Genomic DNA, 16,977 nt, shown 5'->3' on the forward strand with positions numbered 1-16,977 from the left:
ACACTGAAATATTATTCACTGGAATCAAATATTAGGGCTATAATCCTATAATATTAATTATTATGCACATTTATCTGACCAACTTCTTGAGCAAGTAAAATACAAATGTAATCAACTAATATAAATATTAAGGCTAAAGTCCTACAATATTTTTATTATCTAAATTTACCTGACAATAGAAATTAAAACACAAATTAACCTGACTTCAGTATGTATTAGTGGTAAAATCCTATTATGCAAATATGCTACTAGTTTCAATATTAAGGGTAAAACTCTACAATAGTAATTAAAATAATAATCTATCTGACTCATTTAAACATTACGATTAAATCCCTACAATATTATAGAAAATACCGAGTCTCCTGACTGATTTAAATATCAAAGTGAGGGTTGATCATCTGTCAGGAGCTAAACGGACGTGGTTGAAGCTGCGACGTGAAACCAAACAGGCGGATGATGGACTCACAGGTCTTGGCTCTCCCTGACAGGGCCTCGCTGGATCCGGTGGTGTAGGACGCGATCACCTTGACGCTGTAGTCCGTCCCGCTCAGCAGGTTGACGATCAGCATGGTGTTCACGTCCTCCCCCACGAAGGTCTCCAGGGCCCGTCCGGGGCCTGCAGGGCGGTGGGATAATTGAGAAGACACATCAGTGATAGAATGAACACAGAGCGGCCGGTTCAGAGGTGATCATTAGCTTCTGCTCTGGCAGGAAAGAGAATCCGCATGACGGAAAACCAGACCACACATGGTGAATGTTGTGAGAAGAAGCTTTAGGATTATTATTTGTGTTTGAATAATTCATGTCCACTCGTGTTCTCACTTCATCTGTATGTTTGTACAGGCAGAGGTGGTATTTTTATAAATGTTATCTTTATTTTTGCAGTTTACAAAGACATTTCATTACAATGTCATTACCTGTAGAATAATTTAAATTAAAATATTACATTTTTATGCTGAAGGATTGTAAATTATGAACAGCTAATTGCTCTATAATTGAACAGAGTTTCAACAGAAGAAAATGAGATTCACTGTTAAATACTATAACTAAACGTTCCAATAATATACTGTGTTTCTTCTTCTAAAATGTATAAACTGTGTTTCGCAGACATTTACTGAGATACTAATGTGTTTTCAATATTTATGATCCAGAATTAAGCTCTACCAACTCAGTTTGCCATTTTAAAATATATATATAGCACTTAAAATGCTTAAAAAGGATAAAGAATGAGGCAAATTATTATTTTAAGAATTCACTCAAAGGCAGCAATAGAAGACAAACTGTAGTTGTTTAAATATAATTTAGAAATGAGGGAAAATGTATTTAATTTTATGAGATAAATTATTTAGAAAACGGCCTCAGCGTAAAGTTAGCAATAATATTGTCTAAACAATGCTTTATGAACTGATCTGTGAAGCTTTCTTGTTCAAAACACATTACTGCAGGTTTTACAAGAGCCTGCAGTCATTCTGGTTTTTCGGTGCGGTGGCCGACGGGGGCAAATTACGTGCATGTACACAAACGAGCTGCATGTACATGACTGTGTTGCACTAATGAAAACAAATTCAAAAAGAACATCCAGCCACACAACGGAAGTGCCCCAGGCCTCTAGGGGCAGTAGAGAGCTTTAAACCTGAGAGGCAGACAACGGTGGGCGAGACGAGTAACGTTAGTTCAGGGAAAAGCTGTATGGAAAGGTTTGTATTGTCTCGTCTCCATGGATAAACATAAAAAACAGAGAGAACACAGGGCGGCGGTAGTAAAACACCACTTCAGCACCCATATAATCACAGTTACTGAAAAGCTTGAAAACTGCCCCTAGAGGCCTGTTGCACTTCCATTGTGTGACTGGATATGCAGCATTTTGTTTTTGCATTTGTTTACATGTGTGCAGCGCGTCTGTATATGCAGCGTTTTCCTTTTGCAGCACATTTGCATGTTTGCAGCGCATTTCTGTTGATGCTTGTCATTTGCCCCCGTCGGCCACCGTAGAAATGTATCAAAATGTACTGTAAGTTGTGTGTACTGTAGTTTACAGTACACTACTGACACAATTTGGCTGTATTTTCACAGTAATTTATTGCACTGCATAATTACATTTGTTGTTTTTGTACCTGTCATGTCCTTAATTATGCATAATTTTAAGCCTTAAATGGCTAAGATGCATATAATTTCCCTCCCTGTACAACTGTCTATGAAAAAAGTTAACCATAGAGTCCAGAGAAGCTGTTGGTACGAGGCTTTAAACATGTTTATTTCTGCTGTTAAGTTGGACATTTTAACAGGAAGGTCTATGGGGACTGACTCGCTTTTGAAGCCTCTAGTGGCCATCCGAAGAACTGCAGTTTTTGGCACTTCTTCATTTTTTAGCATCGGTGGCTGCTGATTGGTGTTCTAATGTCCTCCATCGATATTCTTCTATATGCATGTCGGGGAAGCGTTAGCAAATCTTTGACTGCTTTCTGTAGATCACCTGAGAGGGGCTGGTAGACGACTCTGTAGCCCATGGTGGGTGAAGGTGGAACATCCCAGCTGATCCTGAAGCGGTTGTACCATTCCTCTGACACGCGCAGGTTCTTAGGAGCCGAAAGTGGAACTGAGGAGGAGAAAGAAAAGACACATTTCTTGTTTAACCTCGGTGAAAATATTGTTTCAATGAATTCCATATACACACAGTACGACCATAAACACATAATGAAGCCTCTTGGTTGAACTAATGTCCATCTATTGGATAACTGGAAAAAAAAAAAAGCTTAAAGTTTTCAACCAAAACACTTTTTTTTCTACATGTCTGATTTGAAAATCAAAAAAAAAACTTATTACAATAACTGGAGTCTGTAAAAAAGTAAAACATTAAATAAATAAATAAATAAATAAAATAAAAAATGAGAAATCTGTCCTCCTGGATCCAACCATGCAAGTCATAAAAATAAAGCAGTTGCACTACATCCTGCAAAAAAATAATAATAATAAAAAAAACTGAAAATGTTGCGCTCATAAATGCCGTTAGTGGCTCATCTGGAACCAACAGTCATGTGACAAAAACTCAGGAACTTTTTGGCTGAACTGTACAAGTATCACAAATTAAAAGTGCAAGCAGTTCATTATCTTTAGCATGTAGAGTCATCTTCATCTCCTACTCCCAGTATTCTTAACACCAGTGGGAGCTTGAAAAAAAATCTTGATTGTGGTTCTACTTAATTCTGGGTAAATTAAAAAAAATAAATAAATAAATAAATTATGGCTTCATAATTGTGTCATACTGCACCCAAGACATTTTTTAGTTCTCTCTAAAAATGTAACAGGTGCAAAGAAAATGTACAGAAACCAATTGGGGTTTAAAAGGGGTTAATGAAGCGTGTGTTTTATTATGGTTTATTAATTTCTCTATTTTCATCCACGACCACTGTTGGGTGTTCTCTTCAGATGCTGCTGGGATAAAAACAAGGTTTACAAGCAATGAGAGGTTCTGTCTGGACTCAAATCGGTGATAGAAGGATATTGAAAAAAAAAGAGGAAAAAGCAAGAAAGAAGCGCCGACAGGAAAATCAATCAAAAGGAAAAAGACAGCGAGGGTAAGACAGGAAGAGAAAGAAATGAATTAAAGCTGCCACACTCTGTATACAAGCGCAATAAAACACAACCTCATGTAAATTAAATCCAATAAAATCAAATCGATTAATGAGACGCTTCCCACGAATGTAATTCTCAGCTCTCCAGAATTATTAAAAAGTGCGTTAATAATAGAAAATGTCATCAGACTGCATAAAGAGAGAGGAGGAGAGAGAGGACACTGGAGGGACAGAAACCAAGTTGGCAGGAGGAAGATAATGAAGAGTCAAAGAAGGATAGAAGTTTGATAACACTTAATAAAATTTCAACAGTCAGCACAGTGAAAATGTAAAGTCCCTCCGCTGTTACAGAGTGTACAGTTGAATTAGTCTGTCAGGAAAGATATTAAAAACCAGAGGACTTATCACCGGGGTGACAACTGGGACAGAGCTTCTGAAAACAGAGCGACACGGTATTAATAGTATGTTTTAAAATAAAGTGCTTTCTTTGAGGAATGTGTGAGAGTTTTTCTTTCTTTCTTTTTACCCGGCCTGTGCATTCACATACATTTGTAACCTCTGTGCAAGTCTCCTCTGTGATAGATTCAAATCCTCAGAAGATCCCCTCGGTTAATGGGAGACGTGAGACTCTTCAGGTCTAAATCCCTGAGATGAATGTTGTAGCTGTTCACGTTTAAAATGCTAAAAAAAAAAAAAAAAGCCTCCCGTCGCTCCTCCCTGAGCTCATCCTTCTCGCCATCACACGAACCAAAAAACCTCCAAATTACATCGGCTCTTCCGCCTCATTTTCTCTCTTCACCTTCCGCGGTCGTTCGCCATTAAAAAAGATAACCGTGCTCTCCGCGTTTCGGTATCGGCTGCGACCTCAGATGTTCAAATCCCCGCCTCTTCTCCTGTATTATCTGTCTCCGCTGTGTCTTTCCTGGTCCTAAGAAAATTACCATCATCCTCTGAGCTCTTCCTGCCATTCCTCTCGCTACGTGTTCACCCTTGAGGCCAAACGGTAATGAGAAACTGGAGATTTAATGAAACTTTCCGAGCACAGAAGCTTTTTTTAGGAGCCGAGGACCATTTTTAGGAACTTGGGTACTAATTCTGCATGTAGACTCGGTTTTGGTTCCGGGGGCATGGTTCGTGCATTTATTACCTAATTCTTGTTGAGATGACATCAAGGCCTTGAGTTGATGGTAAAGCGAAGCTGTTTTTAATCTGGCAAATGGTCAAAAATTCAACCAAACACAACTTATTACTGACACGAAGCAGCAGAAGGATGTAATAATTCATGGGAATAGATTAAAGAACTCAATATGTGTTTCAGGACCAAGAACAACGTGAGACTATTTTCGTCTGAGTTCCTGCAGGTTTACGACTTCGCCTTTATGTCTAATTTTATTTTGTATGTTTTCTTTGATCTTATTTTCACCTCAGAAATCTCATCACCTTGTGTTCTCACCCTCCTTTAAGAACACAGGATCATAGGGATTTGAGGTCCCATGAGGGAAGGCACGGTTGTTAATAACCCACCAGGATCCTCAAAAAGCTTCTCTGGGTGAATTCTCCTCGCTGCAGGTATCTTGTCAAACAGAATTCACTTTATGGCCTCGAATCCTCACACTGTAATCGTACTGCCTCTGTGCTTTCCCTCTTCGCTTCATTCTTACGGTGCTAAAAACACTCCTCGTCCACAGTTTGGGGCCTTTCTAACACCTTTGGTCCAGATTTTTCAGTTTGATTTGAACGAAAACCACAAATGTCAAACCTTGGTTCAATGAAAAGAAGTGCACTCAGTATGGATCGAAATCGCTTCTGTTACGGTATTTCTTAAACCAAACCAAGACGTTTCAGTGTCTTAACTGTCGACACTAAAGTAGGGCTGAACAAGTCATTGATTATAAATTGAAATTGTGATTTGAAACAATGTGAAGACTGAAGTTATAGATACATGTCATGCAGCACATCTGATACAGGGTTGAAACTGTTGTGTCAACTTCATGCATTCCTACTTGTGTAACAGTCACACATTATATGTTTGAAATCTATCTGATGATGTGCATGTAGAGAAGACAGGTTCTTGCAGTCTTATGGAGCTTGTGGAATCACAGAACACCTTACCTTCTCCCCACTACATGACAGACAGAGCTCTACTGGAGCTTTACAACAAGGTTGGTAACCACCTTCACCATTAAGGAACAGCTTAGAAATGCAGTTTGTTAACTGAAAAGCCTTTCAGACATCAAGCATATGAGTTGAACTGAGTTTATTCACGTGAAGTAGAAAAATGGTATGGGATTTGGACTCAGTATTGGCACCACCACATATTGGATTGGATTGTTGGCAAAAAGCGTGATGGGGATATCCCTGTTACAAATCAAATCACAATGTCGGTCAGAAAATTGCAATTCGATGTTTTCTTCAAATTGACTTTGATATAGCCCACCTGTGGTTACAACAGGATGGATTTATGTTTTATAAAGTTCTTTGTTTGATTTGCATCACAGTCATGAAACCAAAACTAAGTGTTCAAATGTGTGACAAAAAACATTAACAATGTTTTAGTCTTTCAGGTGTCGTCATAGGTGTCACAGAAGTCTTTGTCATGGTGGTCATTTGCTATCTAAACCCCAACAAGGCTTGCCAACACAGAATGACTGTACTCCTTGTGACCACATCTTAGGGTCTCTACTCTATTAATCAGAGAGAGGAAACGGGTACTACAGCTAATCTACTAATTTGCTTATCTATCAGCAGATACTACTTTATTTGGACTGAATCAAAACTTGATCAGAACATCCCTACAGCAAATCAAATAACACTATCTCTCGAAAAAAAATGGCAATTACATACTTTACTTAAATCGTTCAGCCCTTTCTTGGGGTATTACCTGCCTATAAGGACTTTGGTGCAGCCCACCTTGGTGATTACAACACCATGGATGTATGTTATGTAAAATTCTTTGTTTGACTTGCATAGTTGCAATGAAATCGAAATTAAACTTCAAAAGTGATACAAAAACATGAGCATTGTTTCAGTGTTTCAGGTTCTGACAGGAGACCATCAAGTGTCACAGAGGTCTTTGTCGTGGTGACCATTTACCATCTAAACCCCTGCAATGCTCACTGCTTGACAGCACAGAATGACCGAACTCCGAGTGATGCCTCACTGCATCGCAACTGTATTACACAGCAAGAGGCTCCACCTGGTGGCGCAACCAGTTACTACGGCTAATCTATTAACCTGCTAATCTATCGGCAGATACTAAATATTAAATGATTCTGATCAGGAGTTAACTATCACAAATCAAATTTAACTATATCTCAGAAAAAATCGCTTTCCTTGAATCGTACAGCCCTATCTGGGGGTATTACTTGCCTATAAGGACTTTGATACAGCCCATTTAAGTGATGACGACAAGGTGGAAGTATTTCATGTAAAGCATAATTGCATGAAAGCAAAACTAAGTGGTTCAAATGTTTCATAAAACACACACTAGTTCGGACTTTCAGATGCTAAAAAAGGCCTTTTAGTGATCAATTCAGTTCTCATGATTCAAAGCTGCATCTGATCTATGACAGTCAAATCTTCAAAATTAGATTGTCCAATCATGTTGTCTTTTTTATACTGTCAATCTATTCTTCTCTAATTGCTTCAAATCTTCAGATTTAACCAGCCACAATATTTTCCAAATAGAATGCCGACAATCCTCAAATTCTCTGTCATACCTCCCTCAGTGATGAACTCATCACTACTGAGTTCAAACGTCCAGTTTCCGCTGACTTTTCTGTTGCATTATCTGTGTTTTTCCGCTTTCTCTCACCACTACAACCCCCCGTCATCTTCTCTGTATTACCCCCCACACCTCTCTCACCGATCCCCCTCCCCCATCCCTCAGTGGATCAGACCTAAAGATTAGTCTGCCTCCTCTGTCACATTCTCTCTCTAACGGTTTGAGGCTAAAAACCCAATCATCCTCTCTGCATTCCCTGTCATGCCTCCCTCGGCGTTCACCCCATCCCTCATAGGTTCAAATCCCCAGATCACACCGGCTTGTCGTGTCACATCATCTATCTTCACTCTAAAAAACCCAATCATCTCCTTTCTCGCTGCATTCCCCGCCGTTCCTCCCTGGGCGATCATCCCATCCCTCACTGGCTAACAGGATCCATTCATCATCGCGGGGTGTCGAAGGCCCGTCATTTAAAAAGCGGAGAACGTCGTTAGCGTCTGCTAATGTGTGTAATGCGCTGCACAGGGAGACATGACGGGACGCAGCGGAAAGATGAATGGCTCGAATTTAGCGTCTCCTCCTCGCTGAAAGTCGAGTGTTTGTTCTGTAATGCACTTGGCAGCAGAGAAAATCATTAGCCTCTGCTGGTGCAGTCACAGCAGCGTTCAGTCACATTTAACAGAAGCGGAGAAGAAACGCTTCCCACATATTTCTGTCTGCAGTTCCACAGTAAAGAAAATGGATGTTGTACATTGAGCTCCAAAGACAGGCTGTTATCTCTTTTTCCTCCCCCGAAACTGTCTCCGGTGTAATGAGCTGCCCAAAGATGCAAGTCAGTAGGAAGCACGTGAACTTTTTTTCCTGCTTCGGTTTAAACACTTCCACAAGCAGGTGCTGGGAAAACAGAAGCGCAAAAGCCATCGCAATTATGGAAAGTCATTCAAAAGGATTTTTAAAGATGAGTTTCTAAACACATCGGAAAACAAGAAAACTGGGCGGGTCAGAAATTATGGCTCAGTGGAGTCAAACTGGACCCCTCCTAATGCTATAAAAAATGCATCAGTATTCGTATCTTTGTCGTTTGGTTGCGAGCGACTATGCATATTACAGCTGACAGTGTGGTAGCCTGCTATGCAAATCCTTCTTCCCTGGATGCCAGAAGATGCACAACAGCTCGGTCGTATGTAAATTTCCTCAGAATGATGAGCTAAAGAAGAGCTGAGGAACGCCACCGACTTCTGCCTCCGCAGTGACTATTTTACATGTTAGTTTCCATCAGAGTCAACCTGAACTGATGGATAACCCAACGTAACTGGTGACGCAACGACAACTTGTTCTTCTAATAATGCTCTGAGAACGTTCCTCTTTAAGGGAGAACATTTTGTCGGATTTTCAACTTTGCAACGGTCCCGGATTACTTGTGCGTGACTTCCAGCTCCGTCTAAAAAAATGAACCAAACTAAGCTTAAACTTGTGATACTTCATCACTTTAATCTGCATAACTCATTAAAAAAAAACAAAAAAAACCTCAAAAATCAATCATTTTCAGTAACCAGATTCAGTAAAAACACAAAACATTTGTCATAACTGAGAAGCCATGAGTGACTCAACTGCTACCAACAACCAGGTGACAAAAATTCTTTATGACTGAACTACAATATAATGGTTTCCTATTGAACTGATGACATTTCTGAGTTCTGTCTCCTTCTATCCATGTTTGTTTGATTCTTTAGAGGTGCAGGACTTTATATTGCAGTTAAAAATGAGCCCATAATGAGTAAAAATTTAATAGCAGCAAAAAATGCCCCGAAACTGCTCAGTGTCCAAAGGCTTAAGAATAATAACAATATTTCTATTTCTTTTTTATCTGAATGCTCACAATTTTGTAATAAAGGCACAACTTCTAATTTCCTAACAGAAACAAGTCAGCTTTTAATTGCTTTGACGAACAAATCATCTCACTTTAGTTCAAAGAGTCTATTAGCGTAAAGAATTCTCTCTTTAAAAGGACACCTTTTATTTCTTTCATTATGCCAATCATCATTAAATGAAACATTTTCTCCATTATTTCCTCTGAGCTAAACTTGAAAATAGAAGTGGATCATTTCCATTCCTGTTGCAGAGGAGAATAACGCCCCCTCCATCCATCCCCACGTCCCCTCTGGCAACACTCCTGCAACATTATGTTCAGCAAACAAGGCATTCTAAGGAAGATGAATAGCCAACACGTTTCCGCTCTGCTTTAATTGCTGTGTTTGTTTCAGAGTAATGAGCATTTAGTTTCAGAAAGTGACAGCCACTGTGGGCAAGAAATGCATCTGTCATCCTCAAGTTTCCTCCTTGGAAAAGGTTCGGTGTTCGTGCAGCAGCACGGAAACACCTGATGCTTGTAGATGTCTTAACTCTATCGAGTCCAAGGTGCTGTTCCATGATTTAATCCTACAGTAACTGATTTTGCTGGCCTCTGGTGAGCACATTGACACATCGCCTCCTTTTAAGCTGAACTTGAGCTAAATAACAAACTGCTTCTGAACATCTCCAGCTGTGATGGTCCTGGGATGAATGACAGAATCGGTTATTTTGGACTTCCTCCTGATTCCCTTCTCTGGTCCTTCCCTATCTACAGCACCTCTTCCTGATTGAGGGACTGTCCTCACCCTCCTGATAGTTTATAGAAGCTGGTTTCCTCCCAGGAAGTCTCCAGTCTTTCAAGCTTTGTTGGTTTGGTTTGACTGTCTTGACTTCAATCCTTTTTTTTAAATTTTTTAAAATCCCCTGATCCCTAAAACCCACTGGCAGGTTTTTTTTACTTTCCAGATGTTACCTATAGTATCATATTCTCTAGTATTAGGAATACCTGTAGGCACTTGGAAAAAGGTTTTACATGTTGATTCTGTGTGTGTACATATATAATAAGCAATCAAAGAAATATAAAAACGTAATGTAATTTACAACATTATACCTTTGTTTTACTGCACAGAAGACATGTTGGATTTCTCTCTACTTCTAGTCATGGTTGTTCTGTTTCCATAGAGGTGCAGGACTTCATAATGCAGTGAAAATGAGCCCACAGTGAACAAAAATGTGACAGAAGCAGAAACAGGCATTTGCAGTGGGATTAGCTACGTGTCTTTTTAGGTAAGCAGCTAAACATATTATCAGTTATCCTGAATAAACTGCTGGCTTGATTAAATATTTAATGTATGGATCCTGACTCACTGTTTTGGTCTCTACCGTCTCCTGAGGGAAATATGTGGCTCCTTAGCTGCTAAATGTGCCGCTGTGTTCACCAGCGTGTCTCCAGCTGTGTTTGTCTGCTGTCTGCTGCTGAGCAGGTAGTGTACTGAGCCTTTTAAGAGGTGTTTCCCTAAAAACAGCTGCCTGCTGTGGTCGAAAATGATGCAAAGAGAATGATGAGACGGAACCACAGCTGGACAGCTAAAAAAAACAAGCTGAGACTCTGCAAAGTCGTGTGAAGCAGAGAGAAGCTGCCGATAGAAGATAATTGACTGTAGGTTTGTTAGCAGAGACAGCTGTCGCATTGTTTCTACGCTGTCGCTTTATTTTGCTACACAGTACATATAGATTGCTGGCACTGGGTAACAAGAAACACATCTACAGTAACTAACATGTTTCTGAGGTTGAGATATTTTAGTTTGAACTGAAGCTTCACATAGTTTACTTCAGAAGCTTGACTTCAAAATCCCAACGGATTAGAAATCGGGTTGCATCACGCACATAAATAGAAACTACGCAGACATTCTGCTCTCTAATCTCAGACGTGCACATACGACAAGACTGTGGATTTTTTACTTACTGTGGGCTCATTTTTCACTGCAGTAAAAAGTGATGCACCTCTATGGAAACAGCACAAGCATGACTACAAGTGGAGAGAACTCATAAATGGATTTTGTGCAGTATGACACACTTTTGATCGCATAGATCCTAAAAAGAAGAACCAAAAGTAGAATTTCTTAGAAAAAACCCTGGAATAAACTTGTTTTCCTAATGACTACAGGTGGTTCCGATACCGGAAAAGAAAAAAAAAAAGGTGAACAGATATTCTCCTACTTTCTTCACTTGTCTCCCATCTGCTCAGTGTAAACACCAAATGTAGTTCAGCCTAGTTTAGCCAGAAACACCTGATGTTTTTGTCCAGTGACAGTTTTTAAATGAGACATGTGGAATGAAGTGATTTTAATTAAATATCAGGATTTTAATCTTAGATTTCTCGACAGAAAAGAATATCACAGATGAGTGGTTCAAGGACCGCCAGAAAGTTGAACGTCGGATGTTTCTGTTTGTTTTTACAGTTTCTGGATCTAACAAATGGCGTCACTCTGGCTATTTAAATAGACAACATGTCATCTTCAATCTTCCAGTGGGTTTTGAGGTTCAGAGGGTTAATATCTAAAGCTAAGGTTAACTTACAGGGCTTCAGGGTTTAGCACTGCTAGGTGATAGCATCTGTTGCTCTGTGAGGTAGCGGGATCAAGATTTCAACTTGTAAATTTCAGAACTTCCCCAGAAGTCTGTGAACAGTTCAGGAGATTTCAGAGTGGATCTGTAAAGCCTTTACCAAATAATACAGACCAACATCAGTTCAGAATGAGAGCCCAGAATTGATTTGTCAAGTCCAGGAGCAGTGAAACGGGGCTAAAAGATCCCAAAACTCCTGCACTCTGAGTCGGGCATCATCTTCTAGAAGCTCCAACCCTTCGTTCATTCATTCATTCATTTTTAATGCTTGAAACCAGATCGTCCCATGCCCCCTCCTCTCTACCATTTATACCTTCTTTGTTGAAACAGGAGAAGCAGTAACTCCAGAAATAACAGCATCATGACTCAAAGGCAGGCCTTCGTCTTTCACGGAGAGAAAAACAAACGGTTGCAAAAATAATAAAAGCAAACGGTGATAGAGAAACACAGAATGAAGCTGATAAACTGTCACTGAATGTAGTATATCATGTGGTAATGTGGTAATAAATCATCATCAGCGTTCTTTCTTCATTCCTGCAGCTTCACTTTCATTTCTTCTGTCTGTCTTTCCTGTCATTTTGCCCTCATTTCATCTTGACAGGGATTTCTCAGCACAAATCCAATAATACTTTGGTCTGTGAGTCTACAACGGTACAAATGCGCCGGAGATCACAGTGAGTAAATGTCAGAGTGTGTTGGAGGGTCGGTAGGTCGGCGCTCTGATCCACAGCAGCTTCTCATCTCCGCCCTTAAATCCCAGCATCACATCTGCTCGGCTCATTTCTCCACATATGACAAACTCCTGCTGGAGTTAGCCAGGAGGCACCGATGAAGTTCCTTTTTCATTCATTTGCTTGTTTTTGGCAAATTCAGCCTCATTTAATGGTGTTCTTATACTGCACATCGTTTACGAATGAAAAATGAAAAGAAAAAAATGTGAAATATGAGCAGAAGCAGAGATATAGAACTGACTGAATGACAACGGACTCTGTGACAATCCTCAGTCTACTGGACAGAGTCGAGTAGATTCAGCTCACCTGTTCTGACGTCGCTATATAATATGGTGGCGGTCAAACAGTGTCTCTACATCCTCTGGTTTTCACCTTGTTGGTTATGAATTTTTTTGCACTCAGGTAAACCCTCTGAACCCCAAAACCCACCAGTGTGCTTGAAAAATGTCTTATATTTTGTGAAAATGATAAACTCACACCATTTGTCAGAGCCACAAACTGGAAACACTGAAAGAATAATCAGATTTTCATCTAAAAACTTGAACTGGGATAAACTGCAGGCAGTGTTTACAGAGAGCAGAGAGGAGACAAGCATGAAAACAAACTAAAAATGTCAGTCTTAGAATATCTATAGTTTGCAGAGTCACCAATTTTTCTCCAGTCCTGAACACACCAGTGGGCACTTGGAAAAATGTTGTACACATTGATTCCATTCCTTTCTTTAATTGTAAAATAAGTGATCAAAAGGGTAACTTTCATTATTTTTTTGGTAATGATTTACGGCATTAGAACTGTGTCATATTGCAAAGAAGACATTTATGAGCTCTCTCTACTTCTAGTCATGGTTGTGCTGTTTCCACAGAGGTTCAGGTCTTTATATTGCAGCAAACAACAAGCCTACAATCAGTAAAAATGTGGACATAAACGTGCAGAAAATACTTGAGGCTCAGAGGGTTATACATGATATTCGAGATGACTTAATTCAATTCTGTTTTATTTATATAGCGCCAGTTCACAACATATGTTCTCTCACAGCACCTCACATAGAAGGTGAAGACCTTACGACTTTTAAGCAAAGAACAGAGAACCCAATAATCCAAAGTTGCTTTTGGATTCCCTGTGAGCAAGAAGTCGATAATAGAAAGGAACCAAAAAAAAAAAGCCATCTGCATTGACCTGTTGAGGTGAGAGTGGGGATGAGTGTGGTAACTCATGTTGCACCTCATGGGAATGTTTAGTAAGGAGTCCCGAGGTCAAAGGTGCTGCAGAAAAGGTGCCTCTTTGTTTAGAAGAATGGGCTCCCCTCAGGATATGAACCATATATTTTGTCTTAGATTTACGTAAACAGCCCCCCTATATAAGCCAGCAGTTAAGGTCACTCTGGAGGGTGATTCTTTTTGGCTTTGAATCCTCTCACAGGCGTCTGAGATATCGTATTTGTTACAATAAACCTTTTATATGCCAACAAGACGGTATCAGCGGAGCATTTCTTCATCACATTCACATCATTGCAATAAACAACATGAGTCAGCAGGACAGAATGGAGACAACAAACTCAAAACTTCACACAAGCTCAACATTAAAATGACTCACGTGTTCGTCCCATTTGTGAGGCCGTCGGTCCGTCTCCATCGGCGTAGACAGGAGTGACGGCCACTTTGTACTCCGTGTCTGACAGCAGAGGCTGCAGGACCAGGCTGTTCTGACCGGTGGGCACCGTCCTCTGCAAGCAGAACAAAAAAACCTCAGAGTTAAAAAAAAAGGTTTGAAAAACAATAAATGCTTCTGATGTGTTCTTCCTAAACTAACACTTCTTCTGCTCCTTCAGCCTCACTGCACTGACATTCCACCTCCCAAAGCCGACCTGCCGATCACATGTGAGAGCAGTACTGTCATGAAGATTCTGCTTCTGCAGTGAAGCGCCCATCTCTTTTTATCAGAAAGAAAAAATGAAAGAAAGAAACACAAAGTGCCACCTTACAGGTAACATCTTTAGTTAAAAAAAAACAAAACAAAAAACAAAAAACAGAGTGACTTCCCCAACGTGGTTTAAACTCCACTGTACAAATAATGTTAATTTACAGAATGTTCTTTTCTCTTTTACAGATTTTCCCCCAAAACATACATGAATAAAATTACAAAAAGTAGACTGCACTAACATGTTAAACAACATTAAAAACCCGTAACCCTAAATAACCACAAAAGTTCACCGTTTCTTGACATAAAAATACTGAAACACATAAACGTATTATAGTTTCACAAATATTTCAATTGTACTCAAGAGACGACATTGTTAGATTCAAATGTAATACTGTGAATATATTTCTAAAATTAGATACAATTTGTGACAACTAAAAACAAAAATACAGGGGTTTTTTTTTCTTGTAATTTTCTTCTTAAATTAAGGAGTTCTTATACAATTACTATTGTTTTCACAATAAAAACGTTGAATCAATGTGCTTTTATTAGCATAGAATATCTGTAAGAAGTGACGACCTTTCAAAATAAAATCCTCATGGTTACATATTATTTATCCACCAATCTAATTACGTGTATATTATTATGTATTGTATACAGTCATACACATTAAAATATGGTTAATAAACATTAAAAAGGCAATAAATAGGCTTAAAAATGTAGCATGATTATATTAATTGTTGCATTTCCCCCGTTTTTTTCCCCCCCAGTATTTTTCATCTCCCGCTGCTGGAATTATCTTTTTTTCTTGTCATAAACAGTGTGATCCTTGTTACTTTAATTAACGTTACACCACATCCACGCTGTGAGCTGCGAGATCAAACCATGTTAGGTGATGTGCTGATGGCAGCTGTTGAAACAGCAGGACAGTCTGACTGTTGGGCGTCACACTTCGTAGGAGAAACACATGCTGACAGCTTTAATAGGGACCTCCGCTGCATTCAAGTTTGTTAGAAAAAGAAAAGAAAAAAGTTTCTTTCTGGGTGCTTTTTTAGAAAAAAATTTTTAGTTTTCATAGTCTTTTGTAATTGGCCCTGCTCTTGATGATTTAATTATTCTGGGATTCCCCTTGAAATGACATGCCAGCACTTCCTTTGGGAACTGATTTACGAATTAATTGAAAAAAAAAAAAAGAAGTATTAGCCTTCTAATAGAGGTGAGGAGGTGAGAGTTGCTGCATTCGACTTTGAGGTTTTAGTGGCTGCAGAGGTTAATTGTGTCCAGGTTTCCTCCTCACCTGACGCTGAACTTTGCCTTTTGTTCAAACTGATCCCTAAACGACTCGTCGGCACCAGACGGAGACGAGTTCAATCCGCTCCTTCACCGGCAGGCTGCTTTATTCCATCGTCTCTGCTTCCAACTCCGTCTTACTGGGTTGCTCTCTACACCTTTTTGTCTTGATCCCTGCACCTCCCTCCACATCTGCTGCTCATGAAAGATAATTATCCAGTGATTGTTTCAGGTTTTCTCTTGTATGAACCAGAATCCCAGCGGAGGTTTCACTCTTTGTTTTTAGTTCTTTGAAAACTTTTGATTTCTTACTCTGATCTCACAACGCTTGCTCTTTTGTTTCCCTCTCTGTCTGTTCGTTTGGTAGCGATACGCGAGCATATTGGACTGCAAAAGCTGTTTCAACCAGATGCAATTGGGAAATAAATAATAATAAATTAAGGACAATGTCTGCTGTTGCCAAATCCTGTCTACGGAACCCAGATTTTTGTCATATATCCATTAATGAGAGACCATTTTAAACATTTCAGATTGAACTATTGCCACATGTAGCGGAGATAGCAGTTTTATGTGAATGCATCAGATGCATACTGTCATGAAAACACATCATTTGTGCAAAATTTGTGCTTGATTCATATTAAAAATACCACCAGTGCACCTTGATAAATAAGTGACAAGCAAAAGGAGTGACAAGGTCTGCTTTTGGGTGATTAAATTAGCAGTTTCTGGGCTCATTTTTCACTACAAATATAAAGTTCTGCACCTCTATGGAAGCAGCACAAGCATGACTAGAAGGTAAGAGAACTCAAAAAAGTCTTCTGTGCAGCGAGACGCAGTTCTAACGCAGTTCTTTATCAATCAGAGACATTTCAGCGTTTGTTAAAGTTGGATGTCCGATAATAATATGAGCCTGACTGACCACAGAGCTGATTTGGCTGCCTGTTGTTGCATTTGAACCTGCAGCTAATCAGTGCCACGGTGGTTTTTGTTTTGCATGAGAGAAATCTTTCGACAACCTCAGCTTTTAGATTCCCGTGTCTGTCTCTCTCTACCACTGTCTCTGTCTGTCTGTCTGTCTGTCAGGCCAGTTTGCATTCTGTGCATGTACAGTCTAGCCTGGCTCCTTCCACAAACCTTCCACTTTCTAAAAAAAAAAAAAAAAAAAAAGCAGCAGCACTTTCTCAGACGTGTCAGTCAGACAAACACTGCAGGCCTTGACAAATCAATTTCAGCCCAGTCTGATGAAAAAGGCAGCAAGTCTCTG

At 39.6% G+C, this 16,977-nt stretch overlaps 1 protein-coding gene across 1 annotated transcript in view; it reads right to left on the bottom strand.

Annotated features, from left to right (window-relative positions):
• Positions 1–466: 466 nt before the first annotated feature.
• Positions 467–16,977, bottom strand: part of LOC103362059 (collagen alpha-1(XIV) chain-like) — a gene marked incomplete at its 3' end in the record, with an annotated part of 152,543 nt that continues 136,032 nt past the window's right edge. Inside the window, exons 20-22 of the mRNA XM_008288317.1 lie at positions 14,100–14,229; positions 2,474–2,596; positions 467–616 (exon numbers count right to left, since the gene is read on the bottom strand). Of these exons, the coding sequence (XP_008286539.1) occupies positions 467–616; positions 2,474–2,596; positions 14,100–14,229 (403 nt within the window). The remainder of the gene's footprint in view (positions 617–2,473; positions 2,597–14,099; positions 14,230–16,977) is intronic.

Source organism: Stegastes partitus, unplaced genomic scaffold (genome assembly GCF_000690725.1).
Source record: "Stegastes partitus isolate 25-593 unplaced genomic scaffold, Stegastes_partitus-1.0.2 Scaffold552, whole genome shotgun sequence".
Taxonomy (NCBI): domain Eukaryota; kingdom Metazoa; phylum Chordata; class Actinopteri; family Pomacentridae; genus Stegastes; species Stegastes partitus.